Genomic DNA, 23,063 nt, shown 5'->3' with positions numbered 1-23,063 from the left:
TGAAATCTACACATTCTCTAAGGAGCCTTTGTGATTTTGTGACATTTAATCTTTGCATAATTCTATTTTGTGTAAAGCCAAGCCCTAAGGAGGTTTTTCGTGTCTAACAGGATCTCGCATTTAACTCTTCTGCTCCTTTGTTCCAATGTTTTATTGTTCTCCTGAACTCTACAAGACTTTTTATATGTGGGTGTGTACTTGCTTAACTCTGAGGGGCAATGGGAAAGCTACACAGCTGTTTCACTGTGACAGTGGGCTCTAGTGAGTACAGTGTGCGTACACAACTACATTGGAGCAGGATTACATTTTTCTGTAAAATGCCATGCATTCATAGCATCCAGGTTAATAACTTAAAGGGTTTTACTGATTTGGTGAAATAGAAACACAATGAAGGTAGGTAATTAAAAAATTATTTAATAAGTGCATGCACGAAATTGCTCCAATGCATTAATTACTGTGTATGGCTCACATTTCTTTGCATTCAAGACAGAAATTGTTTCTTCATGATTGTATGAATACTATTAGAACCAAACACTTTAAAATACATTAACACGTATAATGTGTTAAAATACTTTGCTGATAAAACAAGAAATTAATCAAGGTATTAATCTTCCTTAACATCCAATATTGAATGAAGTAAGTCAAAATCTACTTCCAAATACAGAGAGAAAAGCCTTAAGTTATAATCTCATCTCTTCAGCCTGAATGCTGACACTATTGTCCAAATACTAAAGCAAGCCACTGGAAGTTTCATTTCCTACTTAATTTTGGGGGAATTTATATACTTGTAATTATATTAAAAAAGTAGTTAAATTATGCGTAAGTTGACAAGCAAAAGTACAGAAACTACATTTTGTAAAATACCTGTGGCTTGCTGCCATGAGCAAAGAAAATCCCTTTCAGGAAAGTAATTTATAATCTTTAACTGTTTTCCTTAATGAAAAACTATCTGCGTGTATCTGTAGAAGGGCTTCTATAAAAAGGTGGTTTTTAAAATTATTTTTTATTATTTTCTCATTCCTCCCTTACCTCTCTATGGTGTCCATAGTGAGCCCTGGATTTAGATACTTAACTATCTTATTTCATGAGTAAGTAGAACCCAATGGTTATTGTTTTAATTAATTCTGTAGATTCAAAGGCTGGCCTGAAATACCCAGCAGGAAAGCAGTTAGGGAAACATAAACATTTTGACGTATTGTTTATTTGCGTGATTCCCAGTGCTGAACTAATACAGTGCTGCCCATGTCTCGTTTGCACTTTGTTATTATGTTGGGGTTTTTCTTTAGGGTAAGTGATTGCTAGTTTATTATCATGGCTTAATAATACTGCTCTCCATCTGAGCTGTGGTAATTGTCATTGCATGCTCTTAACCTACAAAAAAGCATACAAAATAATTTGACCTGGGCTAGTGTAATAGTGCTAAACCAAATTATCTTACCTCTGTTGTAGTTCAAAAGCCCACACTAAGAGCTCCCACAGCTCAACTAACATGTTGTAACTTAAGTCACACAGAATGTAATGTCACTCTTTGACCTTCAAATTATTTTCTTTTTTGTGGCTGGTGAACCCAAAATCCAGTCTGCCCTATGCATACTTTACTGAAGTAAAAGGCTTGGGTGCTTGCTTTCTTTTTCTTGCAAGTCAGGATATAAGTCATATTCACCAATATACATTTATGGTTACCCATAAGCCATGTTATGCCCTTATACAAGATTGGGGTAAGACAACACTGATGTGGTTGTGGTTACTTGGTGAGATGGTTATTCTGGTATTACAGCAATTGCATGATGACTATCACTAGGCTGCAGCAGAACTTAACTTGTCTACAGATGCTTTTCCAAATTCGCAAATTCTCCAGTTCTCCCCTGTGAGTTGTTTTCTAATGCCTGTAATTATTTACACAAGCACAGAAATTCTGAGGAAGAAAACAAAGCTAATCCTATGTGAAAAAAGTTGCCGATAAGTTCACAAGAGGTTGTTATCTTTATTACTTAAATATTTAATGGTTTTCCCTTCACGCTTTTAAACTAAATTTTGCCCTGGCTAATCTAGGAGTTCACTTCTATCCAGCAGGCTGAGTTTCTCAAAGTTTTGGTAGTATATTACGAATACCTGTTCTTTAACGTCAAAGTCGCCACTGAATTCAAGAGTGTCCAGTTTAGATAGAATTCCCACTTTGTAGTAACAGTATATACACTAATAGTGTGTACATACATGTAGTAATATAATACATGCTACAGTAATAGTATATATATAGTAAATAGCCCCAGTAAATAGATCGTTATAAACCTGCCAGTTTGACTCTTATGAAAAACAAGATAAATTTAAAGATCAGTGATAGTATCATCTGTTTAGGCTCTGATTCTGCTTCCACTTCCAATTAACTTTTAAACATGGGTAAGAGGACATTGAGAATTCTTGCAGATGGAAATCAGATCAACCACTACTTCAAATCAGCTGAGCTTCTGAATGCGAAGAGCTGGGTGGAGCGTGCTGCTGTGTCCTGTGGGAAGAAGGAATACTTACGTTCTGCAGAAAGAGAAAACACTTGTTCCGTTATTTGGAAAAGACCAATTCTAACAATGGTCGTGGCAGTGATTTACTTGTTAGTGCATAAAGAGTTGTGTTCTGATTTATGAAGTACCTTATGAGAGATGCTACTTCCACTTAAAGAGCAAAGCTGTTGGAAACACCAGGATGCTTCCCTGAACACAATCAGATCAGCTTTATTTTTTTTTAATAAACACCTTATATCACATTTTTCCAGTAACACATATGTTCCAATATGTATCCAAGTCTTTTTAACGGTGAAGCTGCTATACAGACTTTCTGATCAGACCGTTCAATTTACAGTCAGTGTTTTGTGAAAAGAATGAAACTCTAGTATACCCCTTTTTAGGACTTCCATGAGGCTGGTCTGCCATACCTTGGGTCAGACTGAAAGAACAGACTGCAGTTAGCTTTTTGATTTGGGCCACTACGTTAAGAATTAAAGTAGAAGGGAAGAAAAACATTTTTTTTTTCTATAACTGTTCACAAGAACTAAGCAAGGCACGTGTTGGCCTCACTCCTTGAATGCGGAAGCTTGAGCAGAAGTTTCTGTTCTGTTTTTTTTATGACTTTTGTAACTGCCCAGTTAAATGTAAGCAACAGAGACAGCATTGTAACTTCAGCAGGTAAGTCTGAACAACCTTGCCCAGAACATCCCTTTGGCCTTTCAGTAAATGCCAGGCAGCAGACAAAATGCTGTGTACTTATGCTTTCAGCCTGTCATCAACAGCGCCACTATCACATGAACACTGAGCTAACTTGATAGAAAGCACCAACACGCCATTGACAGTGCATTAATACTTTCCTAAAATTTTATTTTAAAAGTCGTTCTGATGGTGAATAGTTCTCTCAAGTAACTGAATTCTTAACAGAATGACTGAGGTTTAAAATGTATTTTTCCCCAGCCCAAAACCAAAGGACATCCTTCCAAACAGCTTGTTTGGGTACAAAGTAAGCTCACCTCACAAAAATCCAATAAATGACTTTATTAAATATATTTTTTTTCCTCTAAAATATAAATATTCACTATACTCTTATAAATGTGGAGTAGGTCCGTATTTCATTTGTCTATCCCATCCAAGTATGAATCAGTCCAAAATCTGAAAATGAAGAAATAGCATCTGTAATTATCATTATTTTTTTCTATAAATATATATAATAGGAATTTTCTTTGCAAACGGTTCAGTTATTCACTTATACTTCATATAGTACTGAGCACCTTAGATTACATATTGTGTCATTTAATTGTTGGTACTAATATAGGAATTTGTAATATTTACAATGCACATACATGTTAAGTATAACATTCCAGTGATTTGTAAGTGTTAAAGGAATAAGGAAACAGTGCAGTATAGTTTACATATGTATTTAACCTACCCCACAGTATGCAAGTTTTCACTTTAATCTCGGGAACTTTTATAGGAGCCTGCGTCCAGATTTCTAAGTTACGCTTTGGAACAGCAATACGAGTGTCCTGAATCACTTTTCAGAAACTCCACACCACAGTTTACTTGACGGTGTGATGTGAGTTCAAAGACCCAGTCCCCCAGCGTACCGATGGCTCTCGGCTTCTCCTAGAAGCTCCAAGCCCAAGGAGACCCAGGTAACTGCCACAGAATGTTACGTGAATGGCAGCAGTCACTAAATGAGAAATGTCCATTTGGAAATTATTGGTAAGTTATGTAACCTGCTATCTCCTACCTTGTGAATTTACACGAGGAATTAATTTTTAAGTGCAAGTACCATGACAGTAAAAACAAAGTTCACAGCTAGGTGAATCCCCTCCCAGGCTGGCTTTTGACTGGTGGGAGGTGCTGGGAGTGGGGCTGCTCTTCCAAATGGTATTGTTCTTCAATAATAATTTTCAATATTTGCAAATTCAGCACATCATCTTAATTTTTTAATTGGTTTCAATGATTAAGATATCTATGGAAACCACCACAAACTAATTCTGTGAATAAACAGCATGACTTACGCTCAACACTCAAGACAGCTTAAAAACAATGTGGAACCCAACTGTGTTTTTAATTTTCCTCTTTGCCAGCTAAGTCACATTAAGTTGAAATGTGTGCTTTCTCAAGAATAAAAGAAGCCTTGTAGTGTGACAAGCAAACTTCTACAAACTTTGGATTTATTACTTTCTGTACAGTTCCTGTCCTTCAAAGTGTGATTATTTTATGGCAAAACTCTAAAAGCAAACAAAAAACCCACCCCTTTATGAAGCAGTTCTGTTTACAAAGTAAGGGGCAACATAAATGCCATCCGTGTTCTGCTTCCTTCTGTTCCCACCCAACCACATTAAGCCAGTTTAGTAGTTCCAGGTGCAAGCTGTGTGTATGATCTCTGGCAACAAAGGTCAGCATTCCTGCCTGCGGCCCGCTTTGTGCCCAGCGTAACCAATAACAAGGCCAAAACTTAGTGATCCAAATGTTTTGACTTAAAACAGTCATCTGCAGTGCAACACTGGAACTAGTAAGTTACGGGTACAGAGGTGAACATCTTATGTTTCACCAGCAAGGAATAAATCTGGACTTGCCAAGTCATGCTCATAGGAGCAGTTCCTTCCATATTAAGGCTTTTCTGGCAGTGCAGCTCATGTTCCTACCCTGGTGTTTCCTCACTGTTGTGGAGCTGCTTGAGTAACTTAGAAAACTCAAAAAAAAAAAATCAAGTCTTCCTCCTTCCTCACATTTGTTCTTCTATCAAGACCACACAACCAGCCTCAAGCAGAGCTAAGGGGGTGACGCAGTTGGGGTAAAAAGGACAGGAAGCTCAGCACAGCTTTCTGTTGGAAAACTGCTCTGGAACCACGCTGGCAGAAGCTTAGGTCACGCTTCAGGGTGGATTCAGGTAACTTGATGCTCCTACCTGTGCCCCACTGACAGCTGGCTCTCAATACATCGCTCTAGCTAGTCTTGCTTTGGGTCCATCGCTAGGAATGTATGCAAGATGTCTTCATCATTTAATCTGAAAGTGCCCCTCGGCAGGGACCCTCCATCTGTTCACTGACCACAGCTGTATTGCTTTAGAGCATCCTACTCAAAGGTGCCTATCTGCATGCTCTGCTGCGTATTCAAGCAACAGGTTCTGACAGTGCCCCAAAAGAAAAATCTGCTGTTAAGTGGTGCACAGGTTAGCACAGAAAAAATACTTTACATTTGGATGGTGAGACAATCTTGCTTGGAGAACTACTCAAACCACCTTGAGCTTGCATCACAGCCAACACCCACTCTTGTCTGCTTAGCCCTTTACTTATTTTATATAAACAAGTACATTGAAATAGGCACAATTTATGATTCTGAAACATTTACACGTATGGTACTACACGCTTTTACTGTCTGCTATGGGATTTTAAAATCCCATTATTTACAGTGAAATTCACTGTTTTCCTTGTCATGCCACTTCTTTAGCTGATCAAAATGAAACCTCAGCCTTGGAAGACTGCAGAAATGACCAGGGCCCAGTACTGAACCCCAAGCTAGCCGGTACAGGTTGCTGATGTTGACTGTACTTCAGATTGGCATGGTGGCTCCGTCTTTCTTTGAAGAAACAGATGTATCCCACTTATGCTACTAAGCCAAGTCTTGTAATCTTTGCTGACAGGAAGGAATGAATGATGAACACAATTGGTTTTGGACAGGAATGAAGGTCCAGTTGCTGAAAGTACAGAAAGCAATCAAGTTGAGAATGATTAGATGAGATTACAGCTCAAATAAGGCAATCATTTACAGAGTACTTGATTAACTGCTGCCTGGTATTTTCAACAGACTTCTATTAATAACAACCCTTTATTACAACATAGTGTCTTTTCTTTGCATACAGCTGCAAATATTTAGGTTACTACAAGTAATAAGCATCTTGAGAGCAGATGAGATGCTGGTGTGTCTGGGCTTCCATCCACCTGGGTAAGCAGCAGAGAACTGAGTCAGATGCTTCAAGCAGTTTTCCAAAAGGTTGAACGCCTCCATCTTTTCTGCTTCTGACCAGGGATAGTGATGGGACTGCTGTGTCCAGTACCCAGTGCATCCACTGTTGGTCACAGCTGAAGCCAGGACACCGCACCTTCAGCTGATGCTGCACGGTGGCTCCTCTGTTCACACAGCCAGCAGTGAGACTGAACTGAGACGTTTTTTACGATAGTCTTGGTTCAGATGATCTCACCTCATGCTTGCTAAGCGTGACAGACTTGTCAGTGTGGACAGCAGGTTTAACAGTAGGTTCACATCAAAACAAACCAGATGTGCCTTTCTACCAGTCACATATCAACTTTTTTGAAAGCTAGTAACAAATTCACTTCTGAAAGCCTGACAATAAGCAGTTCGCAGAGTATATGTTGTCAAAGGTGATGTGCAGAATTAAGCACCCAACATGCTCAGGAGCTGCTGAAAAAATCTGGCACAAAAGACCATGTTTACATGCATAATTTATGGTATCTAAACTGCTCATAAAGAACAAACACCTTAGTTTTAGGCACTGAGACAGCTAACTTAGAGGCCTAAGCAGACAGTTTGCGCTACACCTGTAGTCTTAAATTTCTTTCAGCAGCTAGATGTTCAAAAATGTCTAAAACATAGCTTGTTGTCATAACATCCCTATGTTTATGTTGGAATTAACAATATCTCATATAAGTCTTCCACCTGCAGCCACTTAAAAAGTGAAATGAATACATACAAAAATTCTAACGTCTGGCTATTTAGAGATATAATTTGTTCTTAAATGTAAGAAGTCTTTCATCCCTCTTTTGCAAGGTTTTAGCATTTTGTCTCTCCTTTTAGTTTATCTCCTTTTAAAGCCAGATCATCATGCTGCACTAGAAAGCACTGCATCTAAATAGTGGTACTGGCCAGCTGTTAATAGAATAGAACAGAACAGAATAGAATGTTTCAGTTGGAAGGGTCCTACAATGATCATCTAGTCCAATTTCCATTAGTGCTCTTCAGCCCCACAGCCCAAAAAACCACCAAAGAGATGGTAACATGCCTCCCTTTGCTAAACAGAGTACTTACAATTTCTCCATCCTTTCCTCCAAAGTCTAGATAAAGCATCCTTATCCCATCGTCTGAGGACATTTTCAGTTTTTCGTAGGGATACTGTGCAATTGTCTTAGAGAAGGCACCATCTTGCGGTTCAGTTGTAAGAGAGAATCCATGTTCGTAATGGATGGTCAAACGGCACTCCTGGCTTTTATATGTGCAAGCTGAAGAAGGAAACAAAATTTAGTCTGTACGTTCCTAAAAGCAACAAATTCCACTTGGCTGCAGATATCTGCATTTCACATTTGATCTCAATGCTATCTTGTGGAAACTAACCTTTCCTAAAACTGGGCTAATCATGCTCTAACTGTAAACCTGCAGATTTGGAAAAACAATGGAAATGTTTCTGCTGTGCAAGGTCCAAGCAAGGTTTGTTAGTTATGGTATAAACACACCGACTAACATTGTGCTCAGCAATAGCAGTACTGATGTCAGTCCTTTTGGTTAGTCACTGCATTCTTTATGTTGCAGCATACTACATGCTGACTCAAAACCAATCTACTGAAGTTTAAGAAGGCTCAGGCTGGCATTTCCTCCTTCCAAACCATGACAAAGTCACAGCTACTCGTCTTACATCTGACAGACATAGCCAAAATCAATAAACACGGTGCACAATGCATGAGAAAATTAGACACTGTAAAGGGTTTCCCTAAAGTATTTTGACAAAGATGAAGATGCTCCTGAGTCCTCATTAGTGTTGTGGTAATTGAAAAAGGGCCCAGATGATTGTATATAATAGTTACTGCAGCACAGAGTCTGCATCCTCCCCTCAGCTCAGAAACATAGGCCATGATCCAAATTAAAAAATGACGAGTTTAGGTATTCACATCCCAAATTCTCTTTTCCACCACTTTCCTGTGAACAATTTTGCCAAGAAGGGTCCTTGGCACTGGGATAAAAGCACTGCAATAATAAAAGGGGCTGATGCCCTCCTCCTGCTTTAGGAAAGAAAGGCATCCATGTCACTGGGCTGACGATGGACATGCCCTCGAGGTGGTTCCCACTGAACACTGGTTTGTTTCCACGTCAGAGGCGCTTGCAAAGCAGCCTAAGCACCCTGCAAGGCACAGGGCCTGGCAGCCTGCGGGCAGGCGTCCCCGTGCTCAGCAGCACCGGCTGTGTCTGACGGCTTCACAGAATCAGAGCTGCCCTTTGTTGTGGAGCGCATTTGTGCTTCGGCTCTTGCTCTCACATTTTGAGGCAATGAGTGGAGATAACATTCAACTTTAACAGCCCCGCCAACTGTAGGGCTAGAGGGGGAAGGACTCCCAAATCCTGGGGTCACTCAAGAGAAAGGCACAGCCTCAAAGCCCCAGAGCTACTCCACGCTACCAGCTACCCAGCTGAACAGGGCATCACTCCAGAGCATCTGTAGCCGATTACTTCTATTCCAGTTGATTTTGCATGTACAGAAGTGCTGAGAAGTGACACTCTGATGTTCAGGAAGGGAAATGACTAGCCATCAAAATGTGGCTACTGGACTACTTTGTATTTTTTAACACTTCTCAAGTGCACAGAGCCGGGTGAATAAATGACCAATTCATGCTTGTGAATGTGCCTGTTCTCCTCTGCCTCCTCCCTCTGCAGGAGAAACTCCTGCCAGGCTCTCAGGAGTCTCCCGAATCTCAGAAAAATGCTCTTTTCTGTGGGTTTCTGGACAAACCTCTGACAATCACTCCTCCATGACACACAGACCTATATGGCTGACTACAGACTTGTGTCTGAAACAACATGCTGAAAACAAGGCCAGAAGTCGGAATGACAGCAACTGTGTCACTGGCCACAGGTACCACACCAGATGGGACTGGCTCAGAAACCAAGGGGATGGTATTTTAAACACATAGAACCCTAAGTATGCACATTTTTTTAAAATGAATCACCTCTAGCAGAAGGGAGCTTGAACTACCCACAAGTGTCATGAGGAGGTGTGGAGACGTGGCACTGCAGGTGTTACTCACATGTGGTGATTTCCGTGATGAGCTCCGCAGAATTGTGGCAGCCCTGCACTACGCTCCTCGTCCACAGTGAGAGGTCTCGGCTAGTCTCCGTCCTGAACAGATGGGTTTCAATCCCTTGCCTTGTACCAGTACGGGTGGCAAAAGACAGATCTACCCCTGACTGAGGTGAGCCTTTTCCTGGGCCAGAATGGACCAACCTGCAAATGGATTTGAAAACACAACAGTGGATTATAACACTGACACAGCACACTGTGCCAAAATCCCTACCTGAGCATAGCTCAGCTCTGTACATTCCTAAATGCATGTGTTTGGGAGCTCGAGAACTTGCATCTCCTCTGTATTTGAGCCTAAAGTGACTCCTTGTTTCACTCAGACAAGTGAACGTCCAAGGCAGCGAGTACAGAAGCAGACAGACATGCAGGTGATGACAGAGATGTTCCAAAATTTCCTAATGAATTGCTTTGGATGAGGAACTGAGAGAAATCACCAACTGGTCTGTGGTGATGTGGTTTGGTCCACAGATACAAGTGCTCACTCAGATGAGGCAGCTGAATCCAACTCTCACTGTCAAGCAGCATTTGCCATAAAGCTTAAACACCTGCAGACAAACTCAATGATAAATGCTGTTGGATAAAGTTAAGAAGTTCTGTAAAATACACTGATGCTAAAGTACTGTCTTGTGCATACTTTTCACATAAGGAACCCATAAAATGCAAAATGTTGCAGCTACTTGTAATCTGAAGTTCTCTCACATTTTGCTTCAATTAACATTTTTTTGCCTGGCATCAACAGCTTCTCCTGTGACAAGGAAAAATTTGTTCATCTGGACAAACACTAATTGCAGGGAATATTTTTGAGTGAGAAAATCAACACCTCATAATATTTAATTCTTCTCTAAGACTACCCTTTTGGGTGTTTTTTGTCCCTGCGGAAGTGTGGACAGTGAATACAGAATTAACTCAGGGACATGACAATGATTCGGAGGAGCTCATCACTCTTTGAGATCCAGAGACTAACCCTCAGAGGGAGTCACAAAATGAAATCCTTCTGAAAAGCGTGTTTCTCTGTCTCCTGTTTCCCTTTCTATAGGCAAACAAAATACTTCATATGAGACTATAAAGTAAGTATATAGCATGGTAGTAGAATACTTGTGCTGAAGGATAAAACATTAGATTATACTAATCATCTACTGAATGCTAATTCACCCTCAAATTATTGTTTTGCATCTGGAAGAATAGCTGCCTGCTAGCTGACACTGTAGAAGTATGCCATCAAACAGAGATGTTTAAATAGGAACAAAAAAGCAGAAAGGAAAGAAAAAGCACAACTTTAGCTTTTCAGTTATTGAAACACTAACCATAGGGCATCTGAAATTTTCCCCAATTCCCTGGCAGTCCCCGCAGACGTTTGGGATGCGCTCTGTGCTGAACAGATGCATCCATTCCTCTTTCATACCCCACTAGAAGGTTTGCAAGATTTGTTCATGCTCAGGTTCATGGTAACTTTCTTTGGATTTTGAGCATACTCCTTGATTTCATGGTCCCAGGAAGTCCTGGGAAGTGAGATGCAGAGTATCCCAGTCAGAGTTGCCCCGTCCTGTGTCTGGGCAGGAAAGCCTCTTCCAGAGAGGCACCACCACTGTCCTCAAATGCTTTTTTGCCTCTACAAGGGCTGTGTTAAAGCCCTGCTCAACTTTGATACTTAAGGCCTCCTAACTGCACCCTGGGCAGATTTTTGCAGTCGGGGAGTCAGCAGCAAACAGCCCAAAAACTTTAATTCACTATCATTTGGTGTGAGGAGGTGCAAACTATGAGGGGAAGTTGCACCTTGACAATTAAGGCAGGAGACAGGGAACTGAAATCTCTGGTGACTTCTGCTGTTGCCTGTCCCCTGTCAGGCACCCAGGCACAGGCACGGCCACCGCTCTCATGCTGCCTTCTGCTGGCAGGCATGACTAGGGGAAAGCAGCCTGGAAAATCACATCAAGTTTGCCATTAAAAATAAAACTATTCCAGCCTCTCCCTGGGTCATCTCTTCTCCTTTATACAGTGCTCATCAGCTGTGATAAAAATTGTTTTCTAATACCTGTGATACTGAATATGTGACAGACAGGTGGTTCCAATGTTTTAATTCCATTCAAATCCACTCCCCCTCTCCCCTACATCTTTATGCTTTATCCACAGCACTGTCATTGTAGGTTTTTCAGCATATGGATAGAAAGAAGATGTACTTTACAAATTAAAATATGTGGACACATCCAACATGAACATTGTTTCTTGCCTGCCTTCTCATTTGCATTATCCCCTCATTATTAAAACTTCAGTCTCACTATTTAAAAATCCTTTTCCATCATACAACTTCAGATTGTGCTTTGGAAAATCACGCAGTTAAACATGAACTAGACAAATATGCAGAGAAACATGTCACAGTATTTATGTACCAGCTGTCAGTACTGATGTATTTGGGTACAGGTCAAAGGATTCCCAAGCTTTAATAAAGTTGCATTCACGTGAGCGGTTTCTTTTATATGAAAGATATTTTATCCTAAAGACCACAAAAATACCTTAAAAGGCAAAAAATAGTCTTAGAAACTTCACAGAAGGCTTCTCCTCGTCCCCACCTCCTGTCACTCTGACCATAGCAGTGCTTGTGTGTGTGGTGCATGCTGCACCCCAGTGCCAAAAAGCCACCCCAGGGCTGGCTCTGGTAATATTCACTCGCAGTCCCTGAAGGTTATGTGGCTTGGTGGAGGTTTCTGAGATGTCTGTGAGCATGCAGGAGCCTGAGCACACTTCCCTGGAGCAGTCAGAGCCGCAAGAGGGCAGGAGAAGGTTGGTCACCATCAAGTCTGTTTGCACAGTGTGCAGATAACAGGCAGTGGCTGTAAAATGCAACTCTTGGCGTGCTCCAGGGAGCCAGGGAGACACTTCTAATCTTCTCTAATTTCTCCCTTGCCTCCTATGTTTTGGGGACCTTTTTAAGCATTATTCTTTGCACATGTGTGATAGCAAGACGGGTATGGTCCAACATGAAGTGCTGGTGCTGGGTGAGCTGCACTGCGAGCTGCTTCTCATCCTAATGCTATGAAAAGAGTTTCAACTATTTACTGCAACAGCAAAACCTAAGGGCCTCTTCAAAAGGGACAGTGAAACCAGCACTGATATTCAAAGCAAGAGTTCAGCCACTCATCTGAGACACCTCAGAAGAGACCTTAATACAAGTGCATCAACAGTCATGCAGCTCTGCCCAGTAGAAAGCCACTATCATGTGACCTTTCTTATGTCAAAACCACTCTTTACCCTTACTTAGCATTTGAAACCTGCTCTGTTATGGCTGTACTCTTTGGAAACACATGCTCTCAATTCATCCGAGTTCTGTATGGAGGGAGCCACACCACCCTCACTGCCCTGGGAATACAAGCAGACAACTTGCACAGCACCTCATATCCCTTCCCTGGGGTGTTCGGGGACCCCAGTGCTCTCCACCTGTCCCTTTGCCCACTTGCACAGGTAACTAATTGGTGCCCAAACTCCTTTCCCAACTTTCCATGGCATTAACTATCCAACTGCTTTAATACTTTCTGGTTACAGATCTCACCTTTACACAAAAGCTACTTACCTGATCTTTAATCAGAATCCAACATGGCCTGCCTTTTTTTTTTTTTCCTTTCATTTCATATCTGGCTATGATAGATAACGGAATTTGATTGGAAACATTTAAGATGTAATTACTTAAGCCCCATTCCCATGCTAGAGGGAGGCACTGTTATTCAGGCATAAGGAAATACTGAAACAGAGATTATGACAAAAAGGTCCTTGGAGTCAGGGCTATGAGCCAGCTGCTGTGCCTCCTGGTGAAGAGATTTAAAGGAACAACTTAAATCTCCTGATCTCAGTTTTATTTGAGCTATTACTTATATTCCACACAAAGCTGGGAAAGACTGACTGGAAAATATTTTTAGGGCTTAATAGCATCCATAGGTTGAAGGCAAACTTATCAACAAACAAAAAGGGCATGTTGAAATTCTGCTGTAAGAAGATTGTAATCCTTCTACTACTTTCCAATTTTCTCTGCTCATTATGTCTTGGGTAGATTAAGCATGACTCTGTACAGTATCTGGCACTGAAGTTTTCCAGTTTCAGCAGCTTTTCAAATATGCATTAGCTAAGCAAAAATGTTTTCCCAAGGACTCATAAAAATCTGAAAGATGGGAGCAGCCAAGATTACAACATGTGGTCTGCAAACTTTCCAGGTGAAAAGTTCTAAATTGCACTGATCAATGCACAGAGGGGATTAAAAAACCCGTCACGAGGAGGGTAATCACTGACCGAGCATGAACACAGCAGTCAATACCAACAGAAAACCCTGTGTATTTTTTGGTATAACTGTACTCAGTGTGACAGATGATAAAAGCAGGATCCTGCAGGGTTTTAATCAAAATCGTCCAAAACAGTAGGTGTAACGATTTAGGGATCTGTCAATTTATGTAATCTGCTCACCTTGGGGATTCATGTATTTATATATATTTATCAGATTGCGATTCCATACTGAATGTCAAGTTCTGTATATCTGCAGTCTTTTTACCTGAGTGTTAAATTCACAGCGATATTAGTAAGAAAGCACAGAAATGGGGCTGGAATGGTTCTCAGGAGGTCACCCGGCGCATCCCCCTTCCCAGAGCTGGGCTAACTGTGCCAACACACTCCTGAGGGTTACAGCATTATCCGTCTTTCAAAGTTCCCAGTGATGAGGATCATACAACTTTCCTAGAGAATCTAATCCGATACCCCACCCACACACCAAGTTTTTTTCAGGACCTACCCTGAACCTCCCCTGCCACAAAAGCAGTCAACTATGTCCTGTTGTATCCAGGAGGGACCTGGAGAATGTGCTCCCCTGTCCTCCTTGTGTCTCATCTTCATACTTGAAAACTATTGACATGTTTTCCATGGACCTCTCTAGATTAAACAACAAAGGTTTCTTAAGTAACAACAAGGACAAATACAAGGCCAAGCGCAAGGTCCTACACATGGGTCAGGGCAATCCCAAGCACAGATAAAGGCTGGGCGATGAGTGGATTGAAAGCAGCCCTGCAGAGAAGGACTTGGGGGTATTAGTGGATAGAAAACTATGAGCCAGCAATGTGCACTCGCAGCTCAGAAAGTCAATTGTGTCCTGAGCTGCATCAAGAGCAGTGTGACCAGCAGATTGAGGAAGGTGATTCTGCCCCTCTACTCCGCTCTTGTGAGACCCCACCTCCTGTGCTGTGTCCAGCTCTGGGGGCCCCAATGTAAGAAGGACATGGACCTGCTCGAGTGGGTCACAAAGATGATCAGAGGGCTGGAGCATCTCCCTTATGAGGAGAGGCTGAGAGAGTTGGGGTTGTTCAGTCTGGAGGAGAGAAGGCTCTGGGGAGACCTTATAGCAGCCTTCCAGTACTTAAAGGGAGCCTACAGAAAAGCTGGGGAGGGACTCATTATCAGTGACAGGATGAGGGGTGATAGTTTTAAACTGAAAGAAGGCAGATTTAGATTAGATACTAGGAAGAAATTTTCTACTGTGAGGGTGGTGAGACACTGGCCCAGGTTGCCCAGAGAAGCTGTGGCTGCCCCCTCCCTGGCAGTGTTCAAGGCCAGGTTGGACGGGGCTTTGAGCAACCTGGTCTAGTGGAAGGTGTCCCTGCCCATGGCAGGGGGGTTGGAACTAGATGGTCTTTAAGGTCCCTTCCAACCCAAACTATTCTATGATTCTATGATAAGTATTCCTCTGCTGATAGTGTTTTCTAGGTCTTACATTTGCATTGCTTTCTTCTCGACCTTCCACAGTTAACTGGCATCTTTTTGAAGTGCAATGCCTCACATGAAGGTGATGTATCACCTGAGGCTTTACTCATGCTCTGTAGTTAGGTATAATTACTACATCTGCCCAACATGCAACACTTCTGCTATAATCCAAGATGATTGTCTTTATTTTCCCCTCTCAAAAACATAACACCATAGACTTAAGCAATTTTGCCACACTTCCCAGATGCTTCCTAATAGAGCAAGTACTTTCTTGTTCATTTTCCACGCCAAACAACCGCAGCTGATTATTCCCTAGCACTGAACTTCGCACTCATCCTTTCCGAACTGCATCCTGTCTTTCTTTACAGACCGTTTTAGCAATCTGTAAAGACCCTACAGCAGCCTAACACCTGTGCCGAGCAACCTCTCAGCCCCTCCACTCACATGGGAATCCTATCAGAGAGGGAGATGACCATCAGCATCCAAAGCAAGCTGGTCTGCTATAAAATCTGAACTCCTGAGAAAAAGTCATTAAGTAACAGGCCCTCCAAGATGAGGAGTTACATTGTTTGCTGCCATAAATCAGCAGTCACTGAGGATGGGGGCTGGTGATGCCCACCAAAGGGGTATCTTTACATGTGATGATGTGTGGGCAGGAAGGGGCAGGGTGTGCTGCAGGATCTCCAGTCACTTTAAGTGACTAACGCTTTACCCAGTTTTCATCGGGAATTGTCACCTGGAATTGTCAACCTTCACTGCCACACCATGCAGCAGGCTGCAAGATGCAACGCTTGGGGCTCTCGCCTCATGTTACAGTAACAAAGGGTGAGTCAGAAGCTGGCTTCCCAGGAAGTCTGAGAGCTCCATCATGGGTAGGTAGACTGGGACAAAACAACCATCAGTGTAATTCACCGAGTTCCATTTTATATAATGATTTAGCAGCAAAACCTCAGTTCATCTGGGGAGAGAACTAAGACACTGAGAACAAAAATTAACTAATGAGAGTGCAGTAAGAGACTCACTGCTTTTGGCCATGTGCAACCAGCCCTTCTGAATGAGAACTCATTGAAAATAATATAATAGAGGCCTGTAGCAAGGCCAAAACAATGGAACAGCAGCTCTTTCTCAAGCCCTTTGACCATACTGGCAGAGAAATGTGATTAAGATTCACAACAAGAAACACAGACAGTTTCCACTGCCTAAAGACAACCACAGGAAAGCTCTCTCTGAATGGATACCTTCAAAATAATGCAGATGATTATTTCCAACCTAGATTCAAGAATATGTCTTCCAAGCTCACCATTTTAAACTACAAAAGCCATAAATTCATTTGCTAGAGCAGGAACAGAGCTGTGCTAAAATTAAGTGTCTCCATCACGTGTGTGATCCTCCAAAAGCCCCAAACCGGTGGTACAGAACTGCCACACCAGCATGTGCAACTCAGGGCAACAATTTCACTTTTCTCAGCCTGGAGGAGCAGCTGGAAATCTGAGTGCTTCTGCCAAGCCCTCAGGTCTGCACACTGAGATAGAAATCTCAGGAGATCAAGCTCTCGACTTTTTCATCACTCCTGCCTCTGGATCCAGGCCAAATGGCCACATCCATAATCCTTCTGGTGTGCTTCTGGCCATCAGCCTCAGCAAGAACTTGAAACCGAAGAGAAGAGAGGAGTTAAGCTGAGCACATCGGCCCACTGAAGAAGAATCTGCTTCTCAAACCACAACATTTCAAGTGTGATATATAGCTGTGCACCAGCTATACCCTATACCCATTCTTAGTTGTCTCAGCTGTTCCCACTGCTCTTGAAGCGGTTGTAATAAAAAAGCACAGGTACCTGGTGGCTAGCAAGGGGTAGGTATGCAAAGGGCTGAACCAAGCTTCCTTCATCCGTGGCATGCTCTCATATATTAAGAGGTCTTTCTCCGTCAAGGCCACTAACACTGGCTTCCAGTGCTTCTCATTGTCTCCTGGCACCTGAAAAAGAGCAAAGTCTCAGTGAAACAACAAGAGACAAAGCTACCATCATGCAAAGCCTGATGATATGAACATGTCGAGTCCTGGGTGAGAAAATGAACAAAAGGCTTTTATTTCTTTGGCTTTTTGACATCTCCCACATGAATTTATAACCAGCTGCAGCAGAAATGGAATAAAGTGCAATGACATCTGCTGCTCTCATTAGCACTGCCATTTCCAGCCCACTTTGCAGCCTTCCCTTACTACAGGCTACTCCATCCGTGCAGTAGTTGAAGAACACCGAGACAGAGCTGGCTGCTGTTTAGCTCTGGTATGCATGAAAAGACCTTAAATGTGTATTTGTAATGTGCACCATTCATGTGTATCTGGCATATTAACCTGGGTAGTAAGAAACAGTGGTTTGGGAGCAGATGCTTTTTTCCTCAGCAGTTCACATTTTCATTGTTTCTTCTTCCTTCATACTGTTCTTCCAATTTTTACAAGTGCCAGTTTATAAAGAGATCCAACCTAAACATGGGGTTGATCTGAAGCACTGACTCAGTGATGGATCTGCATCCACATTTCAAACCATCTGTCGATGTCTAAAGACTGGGGCATCAGAGCCCTTTACTGGCTGCAGAATCCAGATGTGGAATTGTATTTTGCAGATTAGACATGTGGTAGTCCACACGGCTACACAATTACTGTTACGGGGATCACGTACGCATCCTGGTTTTTACTTCTACTCTAGCAGCATAGAAGTATCTTAAAATAGATGGCAATATGAAAGGGCCTTAGTTTCAAGTAAGAATGAAGCTCCTGTCTTTCACAGACAAATTCATAATTCTCCTTTTGGTGCACATGAAGAAAAAGAAACCCTGTTATACAGTAACACTCACAGCCATGATTTCAAACCCAAACATCTCAGCTGGCTACTAAAAGGAATGAAACAAATTCCAAAATTCACCAGAGAATCTGGTTGTCTACATCACTCCTCCATTAAAACCTCCTCTGGGAAAGAGAAGCAGTTGTCTATGTTGTTTTATGGTTGATGCCAGTCTACTTGCCATGGACATGTGTCAGTGGGCACGTCACTGGCTGAAGAAACATATAAAAGGGATCAATCAAAGGTTGGTCAGGCTGGGAGTGGCCCAGCCAGGAATGGTGATTCACATCCCTAAGTACAATGTACCTTAAGTGATGGATTCAGACGGAGAACCACGTTTAAAACAGTTGTTCATGTCTGTGTGTTAATCAACTTAAAGTCATGAACGGTTTATCCTTTTAATTTCTTCAGAAACATCAGTACTTACTTACAATTTTCTTGTGGTGACAGTTACTTGAAATACAACCTTTTATTTTGAAATAGGGCTGAATAGACAAGCCATATAATTAACACATCTATTAATACACTCCAGAAAGAATGCAAAATCCAGAGTTCTCGCAGGCCATGTACCATGGAAATATTCACATGAACAAAAAGCGTCCTCAGCTTCTTAATATCACAGTTATTAACTACAGTTATCACCCCAGTTCCTAGCGTGGGAATACAGAAATAAATGTTACAGTTAATCTTAACATTTAATAAATGTTACAGTTAATCTTAACATTTTATTTTTGAGCACCTGCCTGTCTTCTTTAACTAGAAAGATTTTAGTACATACTTTTGAAGATTTCCAGAAAAGAAAAAGGAAGATAAATACGAAATCTCTCATATGGTGAAAAAGCAGGATGTTCAGATCCATAATCTGGAGGAGTAAGCAGGCAGCATGCTGGGCTGTTACTTCTTATTTTTCAATTCCATGACCACAAGCAATCCAAAGACTATGGGAAGCTGCTCACAGCTTTTCTGCAAAACCATCCTGCCTGTGTAGCATTTTCAAGCACAAGTTTTGCTATTAGGTGGCTAGTCAGTCAGCTGTGACTTCAGAAACTCTGGGGAACACTGTTCCCTGTAAAGCAACCACAAGAAAGGGATTAAGATTCATTTTGCCAGCTGGTCCCACAACTATTTGCTGGACAGCCATAAACATTAGGAGCCAGAATTTCCAGCACAGATCCTGCGGTTACCACCTGCACAGTGAAGCCCACGGCTTTGCCCCAGTCCTTCACAACAGCAGGGTGAGTATGGAGAAGATGTGGCTTGGTCATAAGGTATTGAAGACTTTTTCTCAAGAATAAGTGACCTTCTACTACCTCTCCTTGTAGGATGTATCCCCTGTTTGCAGGTGTATACAGGGAAGGGGAGAGAGGAGAATGATGCTTGCCTGCGTCCTGCTAGAAGGCCCTCCCCAGTAAGAAGGGCCATGCAATACACACTTAAACACATTTTTTAAACCTTGCTGGGACCATAGCTGCCTCACTGCTAAGGAATGCTGGTGTAAGCAATACTGCTGCTATTTCAGACCTGAAGAAGGATTTGTGCGCCTGAAAGCTTGTCTGTTTTTTTCCAACTGTAACAGCTGATCTAATAAAAGATATTGCCTTTCCTTAAAATCCTTGAATTGCATTACTGTTCCCTGATTTCGTTGGGGTTTGGATCAGCCTTTAACAGCTGATGCCGTGCTGTTCAACAGGCAGTTGGCACTTCTGGAAAGTGTCAAAGAGAACATGCTGTCCCGTAAATGGTAATAGCGAATTTTACAAAGGAAGAAGAGAGGCTGCAAATATACCATTAGCCTACAGGGCACATTCAGAACAAATCAGCATGGGAAATTAATCCAGATCAAGCAAGTGTCATACCAAGCATAATAGCAAATTACAAAACAAAAGCAAAAAACATGCTGCTTACAGGCAGTTAAGTGAAGGATTTGTTCAAGTTTTAAAGGTTTTAAAATCTGACATATAAAGATAACATGAAATACTTCTGTAAATTTAAGTATCATTTGAGATACATTTTAGAGGCACCATTTTAGATGATGGTTAGGGCCAACTTCTCAGCCAGAATTTTGCAGAATTCTGGCACTTGCAACAGTTTCTTTGCTCCAGTTCCCACTTGCACATGTACAAGTCAAAGTGCATTGAACTGTGTTGCAGACAAATAAAATCACCATTCACTCTAAAAAACTTCAAACTCAACCCTTTTTCAAAGTCAAAAATTTCAGATCAAATCTAGATGAACTAGAGATAGGAAAAATCAGTACTCCTCAAACCTCCCACCACAATAAAATGGATCAGTAAATTTTTTGCTGGTCTTCAGGAAACTTTTCATATAACTCTAAGCAACAGGTACCAGTGCCCTCTCTCCATGTTCTGCTCATCTCAGCTGAGGTCACTGCTTATATTCCCAGGTGAAATTCCACTTCAAATCAATGAAGTTGTAAATGTTTATAACAGAAGCAAACTTGTTTTCTTTCTTTCCTAGACACACTAGATCCTCTGGATCAAAGTCTTCAAGTACAAACCTGAAAGGGGAGAATGTATTCTAACAAAAAAACCCCAAGTGCAGTGAAGCATCCTTTTTGCTACTCGCAAACCTCTTGGCTCCTCATATACTCACCCCATGAAGTACAAACCTCACTTTTTCCCATATGGACCTCTCCAGTTTACGTTTCCAAATTCAGAAAATATTTCATGTATGGCAGGGATGAAACCTAAATTTCTGTATAACAACGTCATGGCTGGGCCTGGGATGACACCAGAGGAGACCTGCATTCATGTCTTGCTCGGCTACAGGCTTCCTCTCCAAACTCAGTCTAAATGCTCTGCATTTCCTTATGGACACCAGAGTCTCTGCTGGGGTGGCAAGTGCTGCTGTAACACACACAGCAGAAACAGACGTAAATGTGAAGGCGGACAAAAAGTGCACAAGAACAGCTGCTGTATTTCAGGAGCTACACGGAGACTTCTCCATCAGCCTCTGGCTAACACAACAGCAAAAGTGCTTCGATGCAGAAAGCAGACAGCTCACGCAGCATTAGGATACACCAGACCCCACTGCACCAAGGATGTGCCTGAGCTCTGGATGCCTTTGCAGTGGTGGGGCAGCATCGCTCCAGGCTTTTCATTAGGGCTGGATCCATGGTCTGAAGGACTGACTCTGCAAATAACAACATAGCAAGCTCAACGCTACCTGTACAACTGCTCCTGATGGTTTTCTGGCAACTGCTCATGTGCTTCAAGCCACTGCTTGCAATGTACCCTTCAAGAGTAGCTCCTCTGATACATAGCAAACAATATTTCAAAGAGCTAGCTTGTTCTTCCTGCAGGTGATGGGGACCCCTGGCCCTTTAATGGGTATCACAGCTTCCAAATCTTTAATAGTTTTCACATATAATTAGTTGTTGTAAAGACAATGGGCATCTCAGTGAAGATAAATCCTTTTACAAATGGTTTGGCCCTTTGCTCTTTCATCCGCCAGGTCTCCTTTTCGTAAGGTTTTTCTTTGAATTTCAGTTATTCATCTACTTCAGGCTGCCAGGAATGGATGAAAGAATACTTTTAATCTATGAGGCTCACAGATAATTAAATTAGAGGCCTCAGTCTACTCTGGAAAGCTGTTTTATATTTTCATTAACTCAAAAGGGACATTTCAATTACATTCCCTGTTTAGTAAACAAATTATATATTGCCAGCAGACTCCACTGTAGCAAGTATCCAAAATGTGGCCTTTCAGAGAACTGCTGTGAAGGTAGCAAGTTTACACTCTGAGTAAGTGGTTTAACTCCCTTTTCCATCACCCCCTCCCAAATCCTGGAGCTACACTATTCCCTCACACAGAGCACAGGAGGAGCAACCAAGAAAGAATTTTCAGAAACTTTTTTCTTGCTATCTTCCCTTCTCCCTCACTTAAAATCTCTCTGTGCTGACAAGAGTCAGCTTCCACACAGGCTGGGATATGTTCTGCTGCGTATTTCTTGCCTTTTCATCATCTTTTGATGAAGGGCTACATCCATGTTCAGGTTAACTTTGATTCATTTACAGAAACCTACTTGTCAGTTCCTGAAAATAACAGCTGGGACTGAAAAGGATTTTTGCAAGGCTAACAGCAGTGATGCAGAAATACATCAGGCAAACCCTGGTACATGCAACAAGGCTGGTACTTCTCTGAGCTCACTTGACAGAAGGCAACTTACAATGCAGGAGTGGGTGTAAGTGACAGCCTTAGGCAGGGCATATCAACACCTCCCACGCTACACGCAGATGAGATGTGTTTTGCTGCTGAACTCTGTAGTTTTAAAGAGGAAATAATGTGCACATTGTTTAGGGGTGGAAAAAAAAAAGCTAATGACACTGTGTCTGGTTTTGTTCTTCTCTCTCTTTGACCTCAGCGACAGCTCAAAGGTGGCTCATGCCATTATCAGATCTGGATTAGAGTCAGTGTAAAACACAGAAATCCCCCAAAGGGCACAATATTGCCTCCCGTGAGCAGTGAGTGAGCGATGCACACGCCTTGTTGTGCTGCCAGCGTGCAGCCAGAGCCATGCAAGTCAGGCAGGGACCATGCTGAGCCAACCCTTGCGCTATCTCGAACAGAGCCCAGGGATACTCTGACAGCTACAGTTACAGGCACTGCTGAGTATGGACAGGACACTCATTCTCAAGACAGGTCTGTTCAAGTCTGAACTCCTTCTAAATATCCTTTAAAATGACAAGACACAAGCCAACTTTTGTCAAAATTAACACAGTCAACCACATCAGCACGGCAATATGTTCAAGACAATGTTCTGACTCTCCAGACTAAAAGGGTTTTCAAACAGCTCTTACTCATATCCAAGTACCTCTAAATCTCAAGAGAAGCACCTCAGTCCTCTACTCACCCACGCAAGAATGGCAGGTGATCTGAG

At 42.0% G+C, this 23,063-nt stretch overlaps 1 protein-coding gene across 1 annotated transcript in view; it reads right to left on the bottom strand.

Moving 5' to 3' along the window:
- Positions 1–2,706: 2,706 nt before the first annotated feature.
- Positions 2,707–23,063, bottom strand: part of SNTB1 (syntrophin beta 1) — a 115,561-nt gene continuing 95,204 nt past the window's right edge. Inside the window, exons 4-7 of the mRNA XM_074848136.1 lie at positions 17,159–17,298; positions 9,542–9,738; positions 7,557–7,747; positions 2,707–6,207 (exon numbers count right to left, since the gene is read on the bottom strand). Coding sequence (XP_074704237.1) covers positions 6,115–6,207; positions 7,557–7,747; positions 9,542–9,738; positions 17,159–17,298 — 621 coding nt within the window. The 3' untranslated portion in view covers positions 2,707–6,114. The remainder of the gene's footprint in view (positions 6,208–7,556; positions 7,748–9,541; positions 9,739–17,158; positions 17,299–23,063) is intronic.

This window comes from Strix aluco, chromosome 1 (assembly GCF_031877795.1).
Source record: "Strix aluco isolate bStrAlu1 chromosome 1, bStrAlu1.hap1, whole genome shotgun sequence".
Lineage (NCBI taxonomy): Eukaryota > Metazoa > Chordata > Aves > Strigiformes > Strigidae > Strix > Strix aluco.
This window is presented reverse-complemented; position numbering and strand designations above follow the sequence as displayed.